The 19,648-nt window shown below is 44.7% G+C and overlaps 1 protein-coding gene across 5 annotated transcripts in view; it reads left to right on the top strand.

Annotated features, from left to right (window-relative positions):
* The window catches only part of Nhsl1 (NHS like 1), a 220,109-nt gene that overhangs the window by 89,195 nt on the left and 111,266 nt on the right, over positions 1-19,648 (top strand). The window contains exons 1-2 of one of the 5 annotated variants that reach the window (XM_063233367.1): positions 1,722-1,974; positions 2,064-2,758. The exons of 2 other annotated variants lie outside the window; for them this stretch is intronic. In XM_063233367.1, the coding sequence (XP_063089437.1) occupies positions 2,557-2,758 (202 nt within the window). In that variant the 5' untranslated portion in view covers positions 1,722-1,974; positions 2,064-2,556. Of the gene's footprint in view, positions 1-1,721; positions 2,759-19,648 lie in introns of those variants that run through there. 2 more of the 5 variants (XM_013148013.3, XM_005001831.4) reach the window with 2 other exon arrangements.

Here is a 19,648-nt window from a genome sequence, read left to right as displayed (position 1 = left end):
TTCTGGAGACATCCACGCCCCTGGGACACTGTTTCTGTGTTACCCACCAATGTGAGTGAGTTGAAAAAAGTCCTTGGTCATTCCTGGTCTTGCCAAGAACAGTGCAGGACTTAACACAAAGTTCCGGGATCTGTGAATGTAAAATGCAGCTTCAGGAGGTGGGCAACAGGGAGGAGAGACTCGAGAGTACGTGGTTGGGGGTCCATGGATTCTTAGAGCAGGGGGTCCATGTTGAGCAGTCCTCTAAACCTCTGAACTGGATGAAGCCTTGATGATGTCTAAGAATTAACTGGTGAGATTTAAAAAAAACACTTTTGATCTCATATTTTCAGGTTCTCAAGTGTATCCTTCAGTCAGAAAGAATACACTGGATGCATCTTATTTTTGAGACAGGCTCTGGCTGTGTAGTTCAGGCTAGCCTTCAACTCACTAGTGTAAACTCCAGGAGATCCTACTGCCTCAGCCTCCAGAATGCAAGGATTTCAGATGTGAGCCACCATCCCGGGCTCTGGATGCATCAAACTGGACATTAGCACTGGCATTGTGCACAAGCGTGTCATTTTTGCCCATTTAGCAGAAGCCAGTGTAGACGCATTGTTCCACTTGATGCCGACACAGACCCAGGGCACTAGATGGTGAGCAGCTTCCCTGGGACGTGGAGGAGCGCTGAGCCCTGTGCTGAGCCAGCCTACCTGGTCCCTGGCTCCATCACTGAGTCTGTGTGACATGGGGAAGGAACATGCTTTCTCTGGGCCTGAGTCTCCCTCTGTAACCGAGAGGCCTGAACCGCTTGAGCCAAGAGACAGTTTAGCTTTTATCTGAGCCCGTGTTGGTATCCCTTGAACTATTTCATCGCCACACCCTTCATCCCAGGCCAGCTCTTCGCTGTGTCCAGGAGCTGTCTCAGTGGCCTGTCCTAGCTACACCCCTCTCACTCAAGTGTGTTCCAGTTCCAGTTGGCTTATGGGACCATTTTCTTTCAATTTGGGGGGAATTGGATAGGTATGTGATGTAAAATCTTGCTTTTATAACTTGTAGTCAAAATTTATTCTCAGCTGACTTTGTTAGTTTGGATATCATTGATGCCAAGCAAAATCAACGTGTAAAGCACCTGGTTCTTTATTTGCATTTCTCTGAGTTACACTTTAGAGAAGACGGTGCTGACTCAGGTCTCTGTGTTGGAAAGTTTCAGGGACTTTTTAACACTCTTCGCTGTGAGCATTGGGGGAACCGCTGCCCCCAAATGCACACAAGATAGGGCTCCAGGATATTTTGCATAGGAAACTCAGGGCTGGATCTTTCACCGAGTTGCGCTCAGTGCGGCTCTTCAGTGATGATTCCCCCTCCTAGGACTGATCCTTCAAAGCTGGAGAGGAAGAAACCCCAGGGACTTAGCAGGGAGGTCGCCGCATCCTGGCTGGTGGCGGCAGGCAGAGTAGGTAACAACAGGTGCAAGCCTCGCTTTGTTTCAGCTTTGCTGAAAGCAGAGTGAAGAAAGAGCCAGGTCATTTTATTCCCTTGGGAAGTAACTCCCGAGGCTACGCCCTCTCTAAATCACTTAGGAATGCTGGGCGTTGTCTGCATATACTGCATGAAGGCCCCCCCTCTTAGAGTCGGGCTTTTAGAAGTCTAGTCTGATAATTAATAATCGCGCACTTTTTTTTTTTTTTAATCCCCAGACGTTTATATTCTACATAGACCTGCATTTCGACCCTCTCGCTAGAGTTCAGAAGTTTGAGCTGCCCTGAAGTGTTGGCTGAGCGAGGCGGGGCGCTCTGTGTCCAATCAGGAGCCTTCGGTGGCGGGTGAGCCAATCACCTTCCAGCCAGCGCTCACTCTGTAATCCAAGCAATAGCCACGCAGCCTGTTTCATTGTTTGTGGAGTCCTGGGGCTCCGAGAGCTTGCTTCTCTTGCTTCCCAGCCGGGAGAGAGGGCAAGTGGGCGGTTTATGATCCTGCGCTCTGCTGGGACAAGTGAGCTGAACCCTTTGATTTCTCCTGAGTAACCTGTGTGGGTGCACTTTAAACTGGGGGTCTGCTTGACGCTGGTTCTTTATCTCCAGGGCGAGCACTTACCTCCGTCCGCACCCAGACGGCTGGCTGCCTGCCTGCCCCTGTGGGGAGAGATGCCTGTCCCGGAGAGGCGTAGGATTACAGTTTGGGATGGCAGGGATGCACCAAAGAACCCCAGTGCCTTGCTTCTGTTCGTCACAGAGTCCTGACAAGCGTGCCTGAAATGAACACCACGTTCCTTTTAAAAAATTGTATTTATCTTTATTTTTGGCTGCGAATGTCCCTGACATAGAGACCGAGTACCAGCATGTGCCTAGGGTAAAACATTTTTTAAAAATTCTCTGTCCTGTAGTTTTCCTCTTCTTTCTCATCGGGCGACACCGGGAAAGCAGCCTTTTGTATAATGCAGTGCCTGGCTCTCCACATTGTCTGAATAAGTGGGAAGAAGCGATCTGGTTCCACAGAGCTGGGCCAGTTTAAAAACCCGAGCTTTTTGTCGGCGGGGCTGCCCTTTGTCTCTAGCGGATTTTGATGTGAAAGAAGATGAAAAAGGAAGGCTCTTCTGGTTCCTTCAGACTCAAGGCAAATTCAGGTTCCCTCTCTCGGGCCGTGAGTTGGATAAATTTCTCATCCTTGTCTAGACAGACAAAGAGGCTCTTCCGTAGTGACGGAGAGCTGTCGGTGTGTGGGCAGCAGGTGGACGCAGAGGAGGAGAACTGGATATACAGGACGCAGCCCCGAAAAGGTGACTTGACTATTTTTTTTCCTTATTAAACCTTCGAAAAGTTTGTGATGTGGAATTCTCTGTTTCTGTCACTGATCTCCTGTCACAATGTTTGTGCCATGAAGCTTTCCTGTTGGAACTCGGCCGTTCATTCGTTGACAGGTCCACAGTCAAAAATGCTGCTCCAGCTAGATGTAGCTTTGCAATCAGATCCTTCCAAGAAGGACAAAATAGCTGTTATTTGCCAGTCATTTGAGAAGCACCCTCGAGTGACTTGGGTAACTAAAGTTCAGTGAGAAATCAGCAGCCCAGAGGGCAGGTTTGGGTCTCACTGCCTGGGGTTAGGACCGAGCTCTTTCCTGCGGTTCTTCAACTACAAGCAGAAACTCTGGAATCACAGAGTCTTTTTGCATCTTCTTAAGATGATGCATGAAGCAGATGAATGCTTGACTTAAACAGGTGTTGGCACGGGACGGAGAGGACAATGAGCACACCAAGGGGTTTTACCTTTGATAGCTTGGCCACAAAACTGTTTTTTTAGGATTTCTGTCAAGTTCCTCTTTAGGCTAGCATTGATCTCTGTTCTTAGAATTAACACATTCTGCCTCTCGCAAAGGTGAGGAAAATGCCAGTCCTGCTGGGGAGAGGGAACTAGTTCAATATTTTTAAACAGCTTTTGTTTTTTATAGTTAGGATTCCTGAGTTCTTCCTCCTCGCACGCTTACTGTAGGCTCTGGACTGTTCAGCTCTAAAATGGTTTCTCCACCCAGCGCAGTGCCCAGGCCCAGTGGGGAGCACTATTTGAGTGTCATCAAGGGGCTTGGTCCAGACCTCCCCACTGTTGTGTTGCCCTGCTTGTCACATTCTTCCTGTGTCCAGAGAAACCTGACAGCAGTCTCTCAGACCTGTCCTTCCCCTACTTTTGGGGAAACAGAACTGCTGGGATGTGAGGGAATCAACTAAGCAAAACGTGTGCTGATGGTGCGGGAATTAGAGTGCCCAGAAAGAGAATGAAGTGCGGCCTCCTGGAGGTGATGCGTGTAAACTGTCTGTGCCTGCTGTTCAGGCCCGGCCCAGGAGGACCAGCTGATGCCTTTTGAAGATGTCACTTGTTCCTTTGGTTGACAAGGTGGTCAGCCATGGTCTACTGATACTGAGCTCAAAAACACGGATTGTTTAGTTCTGCTGCTGTGTCACTGCCAGGCGGGGAACAGGCGTTTGTGCTTTTTGGGTGGAGCCGTGCAGCTCGGTGAGTCCGTGAACTTTACTTTTCTAAATCAGGAATAAGCTGTGGCTTTAGTAAATAGTTGGGTTGTCATGTTTGAAGTGAAAATGTCTGGAGGGTGGATACAGTAGTGCTGTGGTTGCAACAGGGTGTAGCTTTGATTCCTTTGGCTTGTGCTGAAGGTTGCTTCTTAGGGTTTGTTTTGCTTTAAATCAGCCACTGTCAAGTTTCTGACAAGGGCTGTATATCTAGGAGCAAGCGCTTTGAGGACTTTCCTGGTGGATGCTCCATCTAAATTAACATGAAAGGGGGGAAGAGACTCCGTGTGTGTGTGTGTGTGTGTGTGTGTGTGTGTGTGTGTTAGTTGGGAAATGAAGCAAGTACTGTACACTTGACTTGTAGAAAATAAAGAAGTCATTGTAAAGAACAGGGCGACTTGTAAAGGGAAGGGAGGACTTGTTTATGTAGCAATACAAAAGATTGTGCTCTTTACCCCTTCATGTAATAGGGGTTCCAGTAGCCTCGTGAAGATAAATGGAGGCATAACAGAGTGTGTAAATTTATATGGCTCTTCAAAATAATTGAGTCTGAGTAAATACCCCTTGACATAGGGAACTAGGGCGAATCCTTAAAAGCTGCCTGTATGTCAAAATTATACGGTGTATGACTTTGGTGTTATATGCTGTTTTCACATTTGATTTATAAATGTGCATTGACTGCTGCCTCCGTCACAGTGTCTCAGGCCATGCTGTGACAGTCAAGCTTATTCCAGTTGGAGAGAAGTTGGAGAAAGGCAGAAGTGGTATTTGTTTACACTAGAGGGTTAAAAGAGAAAAAGTCTTTAAGGAAAATGATGCAGATGGGAGTTTTCTGTTCGGGACATTAAATAAACTGAAACTCTAGCAGGGATTATTGATCAGTGCTAAGAATGCTCAGTGGTCTCACTGGGATTGGCTTGCAAATGAATATGCACCAAAAACCATACTGGGCTGATGGGAGTGTGTGGCATCTTTTAGATATGGCAGCCTACCCCACGGGCAAACCAGTTCATTTTCCTTTTTTCCTTTTCCTACCTCCCATATTTTGTATGAACTTTTCTTTGATTTTACACAGGCTACTGACACCCCCATCCCATTCATATACCGCACTTAGGTCCGTTGGCCAGGGCTGGGCGATTGGAGTCTATCTAACAAGCTGGCCTTTGTGGGCTCTGGTCTGTGACAGCCCTGCAGCCTCCTGACTGCCCTCCCACTTACCAAGCCACCTATCTGATTGCTAACCACTGTCTCCAGGGAATATTGCCTTACGTGGTCAGCACCCTGAATCCCTGTTGTATAAGACACATGTTCATTTTATAAAACAGAAGGGCCCTCCTCACCTCCAGCACTGGGGATGGGACCCAGACTTTCACGCTGGAGTCATATCCACAATCCTTGTGATGGTTTTTATTTGGACACAGGTATCTCTTTAATTTGCTGGGTTGGCCAGGCTGGGCTTGAATCTGTGATTCTCCTAACTCAGCCTCCCAGAGTGCTAGGATCTGTAGGCATGTGTCACTATGCCTGCCCCAGGAATATTTATAATGAATTTGTGTTGGATTGCTTATTAATTAATAAAAATTTTAAAGTGCTTATTCTTTATTAGTATGTTTGTGATACACAGTAATTACACTTGGTTTTGGATATATATATGGATATATATATGGATATATATATTTTGGATTATATATATATTCTGAATCTATTTTGATCCTCTTTCTCTCTCTCCCTACCCTCTTCTCTCTCCATGCCTTAAACCTCTGCCCCATCTGTTCTTATGTCTGTCAGTACAACAAAACCATAGATTTAAAATTGACTTTGTCATATGTTCTAAAGAAACCAAGGATTAAATAACAATGTCTGAGATTTCTTTGGAGATTCTTTTTATAAGATTAGAAGTGAATATTATGCATCTTCATAATAAGTTAAGTTTTCTGAACTTAAAATATGTATCTATATGTCCATGTTCAAAGCAATTAGCAGTAAGCACTTACACTTTTCTTTTATTACAGTACAAATACAAGTTCTCTTATGTTAAAGTTTTTACTCAGGGAGGCAAGAATAAACTGAGTGACAGCAGGTTCACTTCTTATATCGTAAGTGTGGTATGACCCACTGCAATAGCAGGTAGTGTTCCAGTTTCACCATAAAAATCAGATGTCTTCTGAGTGCTAAAGCCAGTGAGTCATGAGCTATTTCTTTAGATGGCTGTGTAGTAAAAAGGAAGTGTGTGGTTGTAGATGAGATAATGTGCATTTTCCATATGGAATTGCAAGAGCATTGATTGGAGGAATTCTTAATGAGTACTATGTGTGAGATACAAAGGCACACAGCTACAGACCCTGAACTCATAGCACTCATACATACTTAGAGGGGCACATAAGTCATCCAGAGAGGAATTAAAAAAAAAAAAAACAAGAAGGATTATTGTAAAAAAGTGTAACCTGAATGCTTCCATGAGAAGATGTTTATCTGGAATGTTTTCACATTTTGCATGGCCTTCTGGCTGTTCAGTGGTATTTCATGAGCGCTCCTTTACCATCCCTGTAGAAAGTTCCCAGGGAAAACTAATGACTGGTAGTATTTGTTCTGTGCTTTTCTTGTTCACTCAAAACCAAAAGAGGTGGAATAATAATGGGGTGCCCTCTCTCTGAGCAGAGAGTATTTTGTTGTTTCCCAGGCTCTGCATTTATCTGGGCAGAGGCGTGATTGATGATCCTAGTATTGGCAGGTCCCAGGATCCAGAGGGTCATTGACATGCAGAGCTTTGTTTGAAACAATGTTTTCATTCTCTTCTCTGGACTTTATCAGCCAGATTTACTAACAACCCCCTTTTGACTCATTTGAATTTCAGTGCTTTCCTTCCCAGTAACTGCAAAAATGGCCAGAGATGGGGCTGGGGATGTAGCTGCGTGGTAGAGCACGCACTCAGTATGTGTGAGGCCCTGGCTTCAATCCCTGGGACCCCTAAAATAAAATTTAAAACAGAAAAGGACAGAGGGTGGCCTTAGTAGGTACCAAGGGTAATGAATAATCCATACACCAGATAATCAACTCTTGAACGTGGGAGATGACTGTGTGTAATTTCATTCCCGTTTCTCTCCTAATAAAATAGTCACAGGACAGGATCCTCGCGTACAATTACATTAGTGATGACTTCAGACATTATAATGGAGAAAAACGGCTTCAATGACCAAAGACAGCAAGTTCAAGATCCCATTGCCAGATATATAACCGTGCTTTATTTTTTGTAGCAAAATCCTTAACATTGTGGGACTTAGATGAGTTTCTTTATTGGTATTAAGGAAACCTAAAATACTTGGCACATATTAAGGTAGGCTTCCAAGTCAGTGAGCAAAGCCAAAATAAGTAAGTTGTATATATTCTAAGGGTCACTATAAATTGGAAAAATGGAAAGCTTCCTGACCAAAGCCATGAGAAGCACACTGCCTGTGCAGTAAGCGTGATGTTTTACTTCTTAGCTTCCCACTGAAGCTGATGTTCTGTGAAAGAGACAAAAGTGAGCACCACTTAATATTTTACCCACTCCACTGAAACTGCCCTTTATTAACCTTTGATTAGTTTTTCTTTAGAGGTGGGCAGTCTGTTGCTTCACTGCCTTATTCCATTCCCAAATGTCCGGTATTTTTTTTCTTTGGGTAACAAAATTGTTGACATATTTTTTTTTTAATTTTTATTTAAGGAGAAAAGAAAAGAAAGGAAAAAAAAACAGTGAAGGGGTACAAGTTATACAGATTTACAGAATAAAAAAATGCGCAGTAGGAAATCACTAGTTAATGGATTCCATATTGCCATCTTAGAAATAATTGTTTAAGTCACAAAATTAAAGCTTGTAGAGTGGACATTCCAACAATGATACTGCAAACAGTTCTGTTCAATGATCCAATAAAACTCTATGATATCATTTTCTATCTTATACATTTAAATATACATGCAGTTATATAGTTTAGAGCACTTTCTTTTCCTCTCTTTTGTACAGTGACTATTACACATTTTGGGTTTCATTGCTCCCACGGTTCTTGTTGCTTTTTTGGAAGAGAGTAAAACCAAATGTGACATAACAGAACAGAATCGGTCAAGTCAAAAGGGTGGACATAATAGATAATGTAAAAACATAATACAAGGTGATCAACAATGGTTACCATAATGCCTCCCGCTATTTCTAATAGAATTGCCTATATCATTAGTTGTAATACAATTGAACAAAACCGTAAAGAATAAAACCGACAAAACCAAAACATTGGAGATATTGTAGGTCTTCAAAAGTAGATAAAAGTCAACGAGAATGGGCGTTATAATGAATCTCATTATCTTCTCAGCTGATGCCTAAACTTTCGAACCTGATACTATCCAGCAAAACAGAATATAGGAACCTCAGTCAAAAACAAGATGGTAAGAGTAATACAGGGCTTCAAATCGAGATAATAGAAAGTCAAAGTGGGTTACTATATTATATCCTGCTATATTTTTCCCTTTAATTAAATGGATAAAAATAAAAAAGTAAATAATGGAGTGGAGATTGAGAAAAAGGAGGGCATAACAGCGAAACAGGGCAGATCAAAACATAACCATTTAAGCAGAATAGTGTTTCACCACCAGCTAATCCTGACCCAAAAATAGTTACCATATTGACTCCCTCCCTGAAGTCCTTGAGTACAACTTCATATACTGTAGCATTAAGTATATCAAAACAATGTAAATCCATTTAAGAGAATGACAGCATTATAGAGTATTTAGAATCGACTAACAGAAAATGAACAATGGTCTCTGTATAATCTCCTTGTCTTTAAAAGGTTTTTTCTTATACTATCGTACATAACAAAATCCAGTAAGATACAACCTGTTTAGACCATTGGAGACAGAAGAACAAAAGCTAGATGAGACTTCAAAACAAGATGGTACTAAATCAGCATTACCTATTAAGATGTCATTTTCTCCAAAAAAAAGCTGTTCCTATCATCCAATCTTCTGTCTCATTTCTGTTGAGCTCTTTTTCTGTCAGTAGCTGTCAGTTTGTCTTCTTCATTTTGTTCTCTGCTCCATTCGTTGTGGCCTCCCCGCCCCTATTTCTGGGTTCTTTGTATTTTTCTTTTTTTAGAATATCCTGCAATACTTTCTGTAGGGTTGAATTGGTGGTTGCAAATTCCCCCAGTTCCTCTTTATCCTGGAAGCACCTCGTGTTTCCATCAATTTCCAGGGACAGTTGTGCAGGATATCTCAATCTTGGCTGTAGAGTATTATCTTTCAAAGCTTGAATTATTTCTCCCCATGCTCTTCGTGATTTGATGGTTTGTGAAGAGAAATCTGCTGTAATTCTGATGGGTCTTCCCTTGTAAGTGATCTGTTTCTTGTCTCTTACAGCTTTTAATATTCTGTTCTTGTATTGAATTTCTGGAATTTTTATTATTATATGCCTGGGTGTTTCTCTGTTAGGGTTGTAGGTAGCTGGGGTCCTGTATGCCTCATACATTTGAGTATCTTTACCTTTTGCTAAATTAGGAAAATTCTCCTGGATTATTTCTGTGAGTAGCTTTTGTAGTTCACTTGTTTGTGTCCCTACTTCTTCTTTTTATGTTCTTAATCCTTAAGTTATGGCTCCTCTTATCATCTTCTTGTCTTTGTATTATTGCTGTGTGTTTCTTTGTTATTTTTAAGAAGCTTTTCATTTCATTCTCCCATGTTTCAAGTCTGCCCTCCAATTCAGATAGTCTGTCCTTAGTTTCTTTCAAGCTGTTATGCCAGTCTTGGGTAGACTTCTTAATTTCTTGATAGTCCCTTTGCACCTGCTTCACATACTCAATGCTTTCTCTGTTTTCTCCATCAAGCAATTCTCCCCTCTTTTTCTGTTCTTCCATTCCACCATCCGCTTTTTCCTGGGTGGTGCTTAGCATTTCTCTAACTATTCTGCATACTTCTAGCTTCAGGTCATTGATAACTTCATTCCTGAATTGGTCTATGAGGCTCTCTAAATGGCGCTTAATGTATAATGGTGCAGTGTCCACAATTGCCTGATTCTCAGGATTGGGGGTCGAGGAGCCTTTTTTGTTGCTTCCCTTCCCCATATTTTCTGTTCCTTATAAAATGTAATCTTACACAGGAGGCCCGGCTTCCCTGCCTGTCAGCCACAGCTTGATCAAATTGCGCTGGCTAGTTGTTCCCACTCACCGCTGCGCCCCAGGGAGTTGCGGAGGAGGCAGCCTACGCGGGAGTCGGTCGCTCCTCCAGGCCACCGTCAGGCTCTGGGATCTGGGCTAGGCCAGCCTAGGGAGTCCGCGAGCAGCGTCCCTCCGGCCAGGCACCTTTCACCAATCCCGTCCGAGAGGGAAATGCGCGGCTGCAGTTGCCACCGCGCCCTGCTCTTACAGGACTGCCCGCGCCCAGAAAAACCTCCGCTGGAGTCAAACTGTGGTAGGGAGTCAGTTCCTCGCTCACCTCGCCACCAGTCAGCCTTCCTCCCTGGCCGTCGCGTTTCCGACTCCGTTCGCAGATTCCCGTTCCCAAGCTTCTGCGTGTCTCTCCTTGCCGAGCCCCTCTGGAGGTAGTCGGGCGCCTGGCGGCGGGAAATCTAAACCGCGGTTTCCGATGGCGTGGGGACTCCGTTCGGAGACTCCCGTTCCCAGAGCTCGGCGGTCTCGTCTCTCCTTGCCGAGCCGCTGTGGAGGTAGCCGGCCGCCGGGCGGCGGGAAATCCAAACCGCGGTTTCTAATGGCGCGGAGTCGAGCCTCCACACCGAGATTTTTCTGTTCCTATTTTAGCGCCAGGGCTGTATTCCAAGTTGGATTCTCTCAGCCCAGTTTGTTCCTGAGTCAGCAGAGCATATCTCTACTGGTTCGTATCTCCTTAGTCCGCATCATTCCTGGCCTCTGAGCCGAGCCTTTAGAGAGCGTTCAGAAGTTGCTGTTGTCTGTCTGCCATGTTCTCCAACTAGCCTGTTGACATATTATTAAAATGATGTTTTATCTAACACCCTTCCTTTAGTAATTTAAAACAGGCTCATGGATTTGAAAAGGATACACTTAGATCATTAAGTAATTCTTGTCAGTACTTGGGTTTGGAAGTGAGTAACCTGAAATGTCTTTGCTGAATTATGTGGCACACACCTTTAATTCCAGCACTCAGGAGGCTGAGGTAGGAGGATTGCTATAATTTTGAGGCCAGCCTGAGCTACAAAGTCAGTTGAATGCCAGCCTGAACTGCATAGCAAGACACTGTCTAAAAAAAAAAAAAGAAAGAAAGAAAAAACTGCCCTATACAAATATTTCTAGAATAATTTTGAAAGACGTCACGTGATAGCTTCAGGGTTATTGTTTTCTTATAGTTCTTACCAGGCTTGTTATGTTTCCATGTGACTCAGGGTTTGTGGATTTCGCTACACTATTTTTCTATCAAATTTGAGTTTTTAAGAAGTTACAGTATTTGCTATCAAATGCTGCACTGTATGTAAATGTGACTGTCTTGCTCTGGAGGGCCACCGTGTGCGCACCACCTGTGTGTCCTGAGAGTTTCGCCTCCTCAGCCCTTCCTTGGCTTTTCCGACGGTTCCCTGTCCTCCCTTACCGTCTCTCCACTCTTGTTTTGCTTTGACCCATTCTTGGGTCTGCGCTGTTACCAGAGTAATCTCTCTAAAATATGAATGGGCTACTCTGGGCTCCTCCTCGCCTACAGGATGGAGCCCGTGGCATTTCACATCCTGTGAATCCTGGTGTGATCTGCCTCCTCCACACGCCCTGAGCCCTGAGCCCTGACCTCAGAGGGTGCATAGACTCCTTGCTCTTCCCGACCCGGGAACGTACATCAGCTGCTCCTTTCTGGCCTCACCCTCCGGGCCACGGTCCCCAGCCCTATCCTGCCTGCCTGTTCACTTCTCTACGACCCTGTAGACTCACTATTTACACCTGGCCTCCTTCCCAAATCCCCGGGGCTGAGCTGGTGACGCCCCTCTGGCTTCTCTGCCTTCCACATCCCTCTGCAATTGTGTTTATCTTACCTGTTTACTTGTCTGTATCTTGAACTAGACTGTGAAGTCCTTGAGGACAGTGACTCAGTCTTATTTTTCTATTTTTACCCTAAGACTGAGTACTTAGTGAATGGTTGCTGAGTGACCAAACAGAATTCATCTGGGGCTCTGTGAATTGCGGGGTCTGCACAAGTTAAGGTACCGAAGACTTTGGCTTAAAAAAAAAAAGGTGTTTTCTCGTCACACTCAGAGCCGGCAGCAGTATCTGAGCTGCTCTGAGTGCGACAAGGGAGAAGTCGCCTGGTGGGGTAACACTTCTGGGGCGGCGGCACGTGTGTCAGGCACTTTGCAGGAACATCTGATGGAGGTGATTTTAACCAGTTAGTAAAACTGGCTCTAGAGAGCAGAGAGGTGGCCTAGGGTATCGCTTCTTCCTAACCGGTTTCCCTGTTTCTGCCTTGCCCACTCCTCTGCCCGCTTCGCATTCAAGCTAATCTTAATACAGTAGGCTCTGTGATTCTGTTACACATCAAACATATTTCACAGTGTGTAATTCACTGGAGCCTCCGGGGGCCGCCCAGACAGTGTAATAACTGTGTCTTAGACGGGGTTCCCAAGACCTGCATGACCTGTGTGTGCCCAGGCTGCCGCCTTCCCCTAGAGCCACCTGGACTCCTGGCTGAGCCCACAGCATGCCCCCCACTTCCCTGCCCTCGCCTCGACTGCAGCTGGGCAAGCGCTGCCCTCCTTCCATCCTGCTGTCAGCTCTTTGACTGAAGTCATCTCAGGGACTCTCTCTCATGTATTGTCTTATCCTGACCTTTCTATCCCCAAAGCACCACCCTCTACTATGCTATGTATCGTATGTATTTATTTCAGTATTATCTGCATCCTCCAGGTAGAATTTAAACTCCAAGACAGGAAGCTTTTTGTGTCGCCTGTGTCTCTCCCAAACCTGGTACAGGTTTTGGTGAATTCTTCTTGAGGGGGTGAATGAACTGGTCAGGGCCTGGTTGTCTCATTTCTGCCACTTGCTAATTGTGCAACCTGGGAGGCATCGTACGTTCCCTTCTTACTCTGTTTCCATTTCTGTGAGACATCTACTTACCGCAGACCTGCGGCGGGTGCGGCTTACTGAAGGAGCCGGGGGTATATTTTAGGGTGGTGATCGCGTCACTATCCATGGTCATTTGAGTGAAACCTAATCTTTGTGGAGTGTGGGATTCTGTCGGACTCAGTGTAGAAGCAAGGGTTTGGGACAGTCGTAGCACCCAGGCCACTGAGTGTGCCTTTACAGAACACTCTAAGGAATTTTCCATCAGTGTCTTTGTCAAATCCTGAAATGAACAGAACCTTAAACTGGAAATGCTTTCTGAATTAGTCCACCTATAATTGTGAACAGTAGCTAATATTTAAGTGGCTGTTTACTATGGCTAGACACTGTTAATGACACTCGGCATGAATTAACTTATTTAATAGACACTGTCAGAATATCGTAAGTGTTCAATAAAAATAATAGTTGGTTTCATAAGCAAGGAAAGGCTAGATCATGAGAGAGAACTGAAAACTGGGCAGAAGACTTCCATGTGGTGAGATGGGGACCCGAGAGCCATTCTTGGGAAGGAGAATGACCTTGAAAGTCCTTGGGGAATTTTGAGGTCTTGGACTCCTCCCTTGGTTCCAGGGCCCCTACTCTGCTTTGCGAGTGGGTTGCAGCTCTTTGAAGTCTAGTGTCTTATCCAGTGTCTTGCAGTTTGGTGGTAGGAGGGACACGGCTATTGTGGGAATACATTGGAGGGGCAGCATTGAGGACAGTGGTGTACTGAGTGGATTGAATTTGTAATCTTCCTGCCTCAGCCTTCCAGAATGCTGGAATTATGGGTGTTTGCTAGCACCCCTGGGTATGCTAGGCTCTTCTTTCTAAGGGGCACCATAGGTTTTAATTGTCATTTATGTGTGATTTTCAAAGGCACAGTTCAGCTTTTTTTAGCTTTAAGCAAGGCAGGTAGACTTCTGAGCCTCTCAGTCTGATGATGTCTGTGGTGATCAGTGTCTTAGTGGATGTGACAGGAAAGCTTGTGAGGAGTCAGTGCCCACCAGGACCATGCCGAGAAGCCGGGTGAGGTTGGTGGAGCCAGCTGGGGCTGTGCTGTCTGTGCTCAGCCCCACCCTGCCTGCCTGCAGCACCCTTCCCTGCCTTAGCATCCGGAGCACAGCTTCCCAGTCATCTCTGCCAATGTTGGAGCACAGCCCAGTTAGGATGACCCCTCCCTGTGCCAGCCGCACACCCCAGGGACACTGGACCATGCCTGATAAAGGGAGCACGCGGCTGACCGAGGCATGGGGTGAGACCCTTGCCCCTGGGAAGATGGATGTGGTGGCTGGGTCTCCCCGCTGCTTCTGTGCAAGCCACACTCATTTCTGGTGCTCAGAGCCGTGCCTCCGGCATCTAGGGGAGCACACCTGGGATCTTGGATGTGGAGAGCTCTTGCTGCCCACCAGACCTGCTCGCACACTTGCATCAGTGCTCTTTGGAGAAGGGCACTCAGAGTGAGCCTGCCCAGGCTCAGCATGAAAATGGCTTGGATTATAGGGTTCTTGGGGTGTCTGAGCCCATGGGGCTTTTCCTAGGGCAAGGAACTCATCAGGGTTGATGAAATGAAGAGGGACCCCACCCTGCCATTTTCACACCCTCTTATTATTGAGAAACACAGTGTGGAAAGCAGTAATGAATGGAAGTTAGTGGAGAGGGTGAAGCGGAGGGAGTCGACTTTAAGGAGAGAAGAGACCATGAGTGTCCTTGTGGCTGTGTTCTGTCTTCCCGTTGCCAGGAGGGCTTGTTGTTGTTGAGACAAGTCTTGCTATGTGTCCAGGCTGGCTTTGAGTTAGAGATCCTCCTGCTCCAGCCTCCTGAGCGCTGGAATTACAAACGTGGTCACCATGGCCAACTGCCGAAAGCTTTTTGATCCCTTCTCCTGCATCAATAGAGTAATTTTCTGAAGACTTGGTCAAGTTTCTGAGTCTTGGTCAAGTTTGTGTGACTGCCTTTAAGTTATGATACATATATGTGTTTTTTTACTGCTTAAGGAATTTTTATTAAGGCAAGATTATAATCCAAATTACATTTCCTTGTTCAGTTATCAATTCTGTTACGTAAACAGAACTGACATCCTGAGCTATTCCACCGTAAAGAATCACAAAGTTAAAGAAAGGAATGCTTTAAATTTTTGTACTTTGCTGAAAATTTTTTTCCCAGTCTATAAAACATTAATTTGTTTTTATATTTTACTATTTTTTTGTTTTTAAATCAAGTAATCTAGGACTAGCATTGTTTGCTAGACCTGGCATTTGCTCAGTACATAAGATTCAAAGTTTCCTTTCCTTTTAAAATTTATTTTACATCTTGCAATGTTTTTTTCATAGTATTTAAAGCTTTTCGATGTTTAGGTATTTTTCTTCAGTGAGAAATATGTGTTTTAAAGATGAGCTTCATAAAATTTCTGTTCCTGGTTGAAAGAAAGCATGAATCAAAGGTAAAGGGTATTCACTGGTTAAAATAATTCTAGTGCTACAAGCAAAATGTTAAGTTTGGGTTCACGATACGTTTATCCTTCTCAAAGGAAAACTCAAAGTAAGAGCCGCAGGTACTGAGACCTCCGCACGCTGTGTTGCTGGGCTTTTGTCTTTTGTAAACTTGGAAGAGGAAATGAGAATAAATCTATTCCCCTGGTGGTCAGGTTCCCTTGCTTCAGTTCCCTAAGGTTCTCTCTTACTTTGTAACTAGAAACACCTCCCCAGAGCAGACGCGGAGTATCTGGCATCTCCGGATTATATTTTCTGATAAACGAGAAGTTTTACCTGCACCCAGGTGTGTGGCTTTGGTCTTAGTTGGTGGAGGATTCTTTTACAAAGAACACAAAGGGTAATTTGTGAATTTACATTGGTTGGGTGTTTCTGGCTGCTGCTTGGTTCGGTTGCTGAGATCATTTTGTCTGGTGTAGTTTTTTATTTACATAATTTTTTTTCACCAATAGAAAGTACATAGATTACTTTGACTTCCTGGAAGAAAGAAGCTTGATTTTTGCCTTGGAGTAATTTTATTGCTGATTTAATCAGTGCAATCTATTCCTTCTGTTAACAGATGGTTTAATAAAATTGTTTTTTTCTTTTTGTTAGCTACCTAAGCTTAATTCTCTGGCCTTAAGTACGAATGTTGAAATGTTGTTCCAGAAGGGGGACACATTATTAGGACTTCTGTTTGATTTGTAAGCAAATTTTGAGGCACTTTGTCTCTGTAGTGTTATACTGATGCTTATGAAGCTGAAGTGGATGGGGTTTTTCTCTTTCAGCATTCTTTTTTTTTTGTGTCTTTTTCATTTTTACCGGTACCGGGGATTGAACTCACGACTGCTTGCTTCCAAGGCAGGCACTTATGCCGCTGAGCTAAATCCCCAGCCCCAGCATTCTTTTTTTTTAACTTTTTTTCCCCCATTGAGACAGGATCTTGATATGTAGTTGTGGCTGGCCTTGAACTCACTATGTAGCCCAGGCTGGCCTCAAACTCTTGGGGACCCTCCTGCCTCATCCTCCAAGTGCTGAGATGATAGGTGCACCACCATACTTGCCTTCTCCTTCAACATTCTTTTGGATTGACCTGGGTACAGTGATGCCTGCCTGTAATCCCAGTACTCAAGAGGCTGAGGCAAGAGAATCGCTAGGCTACTTAGCCCAAGGCCAGCTTCAACTATGTAGGAGACTCTGTCTCAAAATTCAACCAGCCAACCAAAATAAAACATTCTTTTGGATTGTCAGGCCTTGCCTACATCCCTCCCACTGGATATGTGTTGGTTATTCTGTTGATTTGCATTCTTATGTTCATATAACTGGGGAGAGGTTTTGCCACTGACTTGAGAAATCATGACGGTTATGTTCCAGCTCCAGCAAATGAAGACCTGAAGAAAAATCTGGCTGGTAGTTCTTTTCTCTAGTTTGTGAGAAAGTTAAGCTAGTTTTCTTTACAATGAATGTATGTTTCAAGTAAGGGAAAGTATTTTCTGCAATGGAACTACAGTGTGAATTTTATTCTACTTTATCAAACAGCAAATGTTGGTCCTAGCACGATAAATTGATCTTATCGACCCCCTGTTAGGTCACAGCCTTCAGCTGGCAAAATGGGATTTTCCATGCGTTCCCTTCTTCCTGTTGGGTTTTGTTATGTTCCTGTGTCTTTCGGGCCTTCCAGTTTACTGAAGTGATGAGTGGAGCTGGATGATCTCATTTTCCTGGGTTATGCAGAGGCCTGGCATACGACAGCTACCACGAGATGCAGCACAGATGATACTGTGTGTCCAAAAAGCATCTAGCCCTGCAGAGTAACCTGTGCCTGTGAGCCCCTGGCTGTTTATCTGCCACCAGGAGCCTTGTCCAAGGCAAGACCATATCCACACAAGAGAAGCAATCCTTTAAAAGCTGCAGCAAACCTGGTGTGGTGATGTAAGCCTGTAACCCTAGCACTTGGGAGGCTGAGGCAAGAGGATCACTGCTAGTTCAAGGCTAGCCTGGGATACATAGAGTGGTTAGGACCATTCTGAACTACAGAAGACCCTGTCTCAAAAAACAAGACAAATACACAGAAAAAGCAGAGTGGCAGCAGGACTGAGCCATTCCAGTGCACACTCTGTCACCTACCACAGCTCGGAGCTGAGCCACCTGCTCACTCCGTGCACCTGGGCTCAGTCCTTGCATCTGCTATTGCCCCTGGAGGAGGTCATGCATAGCAGCAGGGGCCCAGTGTCTGTCTTGGTGCCATGCATTTCTCTGTTCATCCCCCACAGGGGCAAATTAGTGGAGACATTTAGTCCATTGAATTTTACTTTAGAAACCTTGGACTCTGAACTGTATTACCGGAGATCATATTCTGAACTGGAAGAAAAGCAACATTTTATTTGAAGCAAAGCTATTGTAAAAAATAGGTGGTTGGTTAGAGATCCTTCTCTACATGGTGATGCAGGGACCGTGAGCTTGCATGAAGGAGTAGGGGATGTGCCTTTTACTTGTCGGTATTTCCGTGCGACAGATGCTTGCCTCACTCCTGCTCCAGAGAGCTACAGTAATTCAAGTCACGAGCATCTTTCTGTGGTCCACTCCACCTGTTCTCAGGAGTGTTTGCTTGCATGGCTTGCACAGTGCTTGCACGCGTCCCCGAGCTGGCTGGGACAGGGGGCAGCATCTCCCTTGGAGCCAACGACCCAGGCCCTGAGAGGGTGAATGAGTTGTCTGACGCCGTGTAGATAATAAATGGGTTGGAAGCCACTTCTTGTGACTCAGTCCCGTGTTCCGTGATGCTGCAGCAGTTCCGCTCAGTCTGCAGAGTATCACTGTTTATTCTGATGACTCGGTGTCACTGTAAATGGCCCTCGAACCCTGTCCTAATCTGATGGGACCCCGATGGCCGTCCAGGTCTGGGACGCCCTATACTTTGACAGGAAGTGGATTTCCACCCTCTGGTGCTTTAACTTCTAATGACTACAACTGTGTTCTGGTTTCACTGTCAGGCATTCTTTCTTCCCTGGATGTCTTCATGCCCGCATCGTAAGAGTCTATTCTGTGACTTTGCGAAGAGGGTGTGGGCAATCCAGTTTAGTGACTCAAGGACTAATGAGAGCCGAGTCTTCTCTCACTCACCTCCCCCATCAGACGCCATGTGGCTTCTCGCTTCATCATCTTCTTTCGAGTGGTTGAGTTTGTCCAAAAGTGACATGGGAGGAGTGAATGTTACTTTAATATACAATAAATATGTTTTTGAATATATTTATCTCCTGCTGGCCTTTCTTCTTAGTGCTGGTCAATAACGTTCAAGCTCACATCAGTGTCATAGACCTGTGGCTACATCTGGGCATCCCAGATGTTTAAATTTTAAACATGTCTGTAGTCATTCTGGGTTTGCCAGCAGGACTGTCATCTACTGTGTCATCTCCCTTAGCAGGCAAGTGTATCAGTGTCCTTGGCCACTGCTTTCTCTAACAACACTGAATTCTTCTCCCATCTTCTCTTCTCCCTATCTGATATTTGGGCGCCAAATATATTTAAGTCATTCGTTATGTGGTTGTAGGTTCTCCCAGATTTTCTATTTCCTCTCTTTCTTCACATCATCTTCTTTAAAAGATGAAGATAAGACATATTTCTATTACTTAAACCAAGTCTACTCTATGTTTGGCCAAAAAGTTTCAAATAATATTTGAATTCTCATTAATACCAATGGGAATTATATAAATAGATGACTGATAAAGCTGACCTGAGCCTCTCGTTTTTTTCATGAGTTTCTCAGTAAAGCATTAATATCCCAGTACCTTAAATCCGTAGGCCCTTTTAGTGGCCCGCGTTGAGATACTCTAGGCCCCACCTTGTGTCGTTGGCCCACAGTAATTGCTCAGTGAGCACTTTGACTTACACATAAGAGAGCTTCAGAACTGTTTGAATGGAACCTAATGGAAAGCAGAAGTTTAAAATTTCAGCTGAGCAAGGGGGCACACCTTGACAATCCCAGCATTCAGGAGGCTGAGACAGGAGGACATCAGGCTTGAGGGCAGCCTTGCGTACATGATGAGTCCAAGGTCGTCTCAACTACAAAGTAAAACTTTGTCTCAAAAACAAAAGAAAACAAATGCAAA

This window comes from Cavia porcellus, unplaced genomic scaffold (genome assembly GCF_034190915.1).
Source record: "Cavia porcellus strain 051 isolate PalLab524CR breed Dunkin Hartley unplaced genomic scaffold, mCavPor4.1 scaffold_22, whole genome shotgun sequence".
Lineage (NCBI taxonomy): Eukaryota > Metazoa > Chordata > Mammalia > Rodentia > Caviidae > Cavia > Cavia porcellus.
Note: the sequence above shows the minus strand (reverse complement) of the source record. Positions and strands in the feature narration are given on the sequence as shown.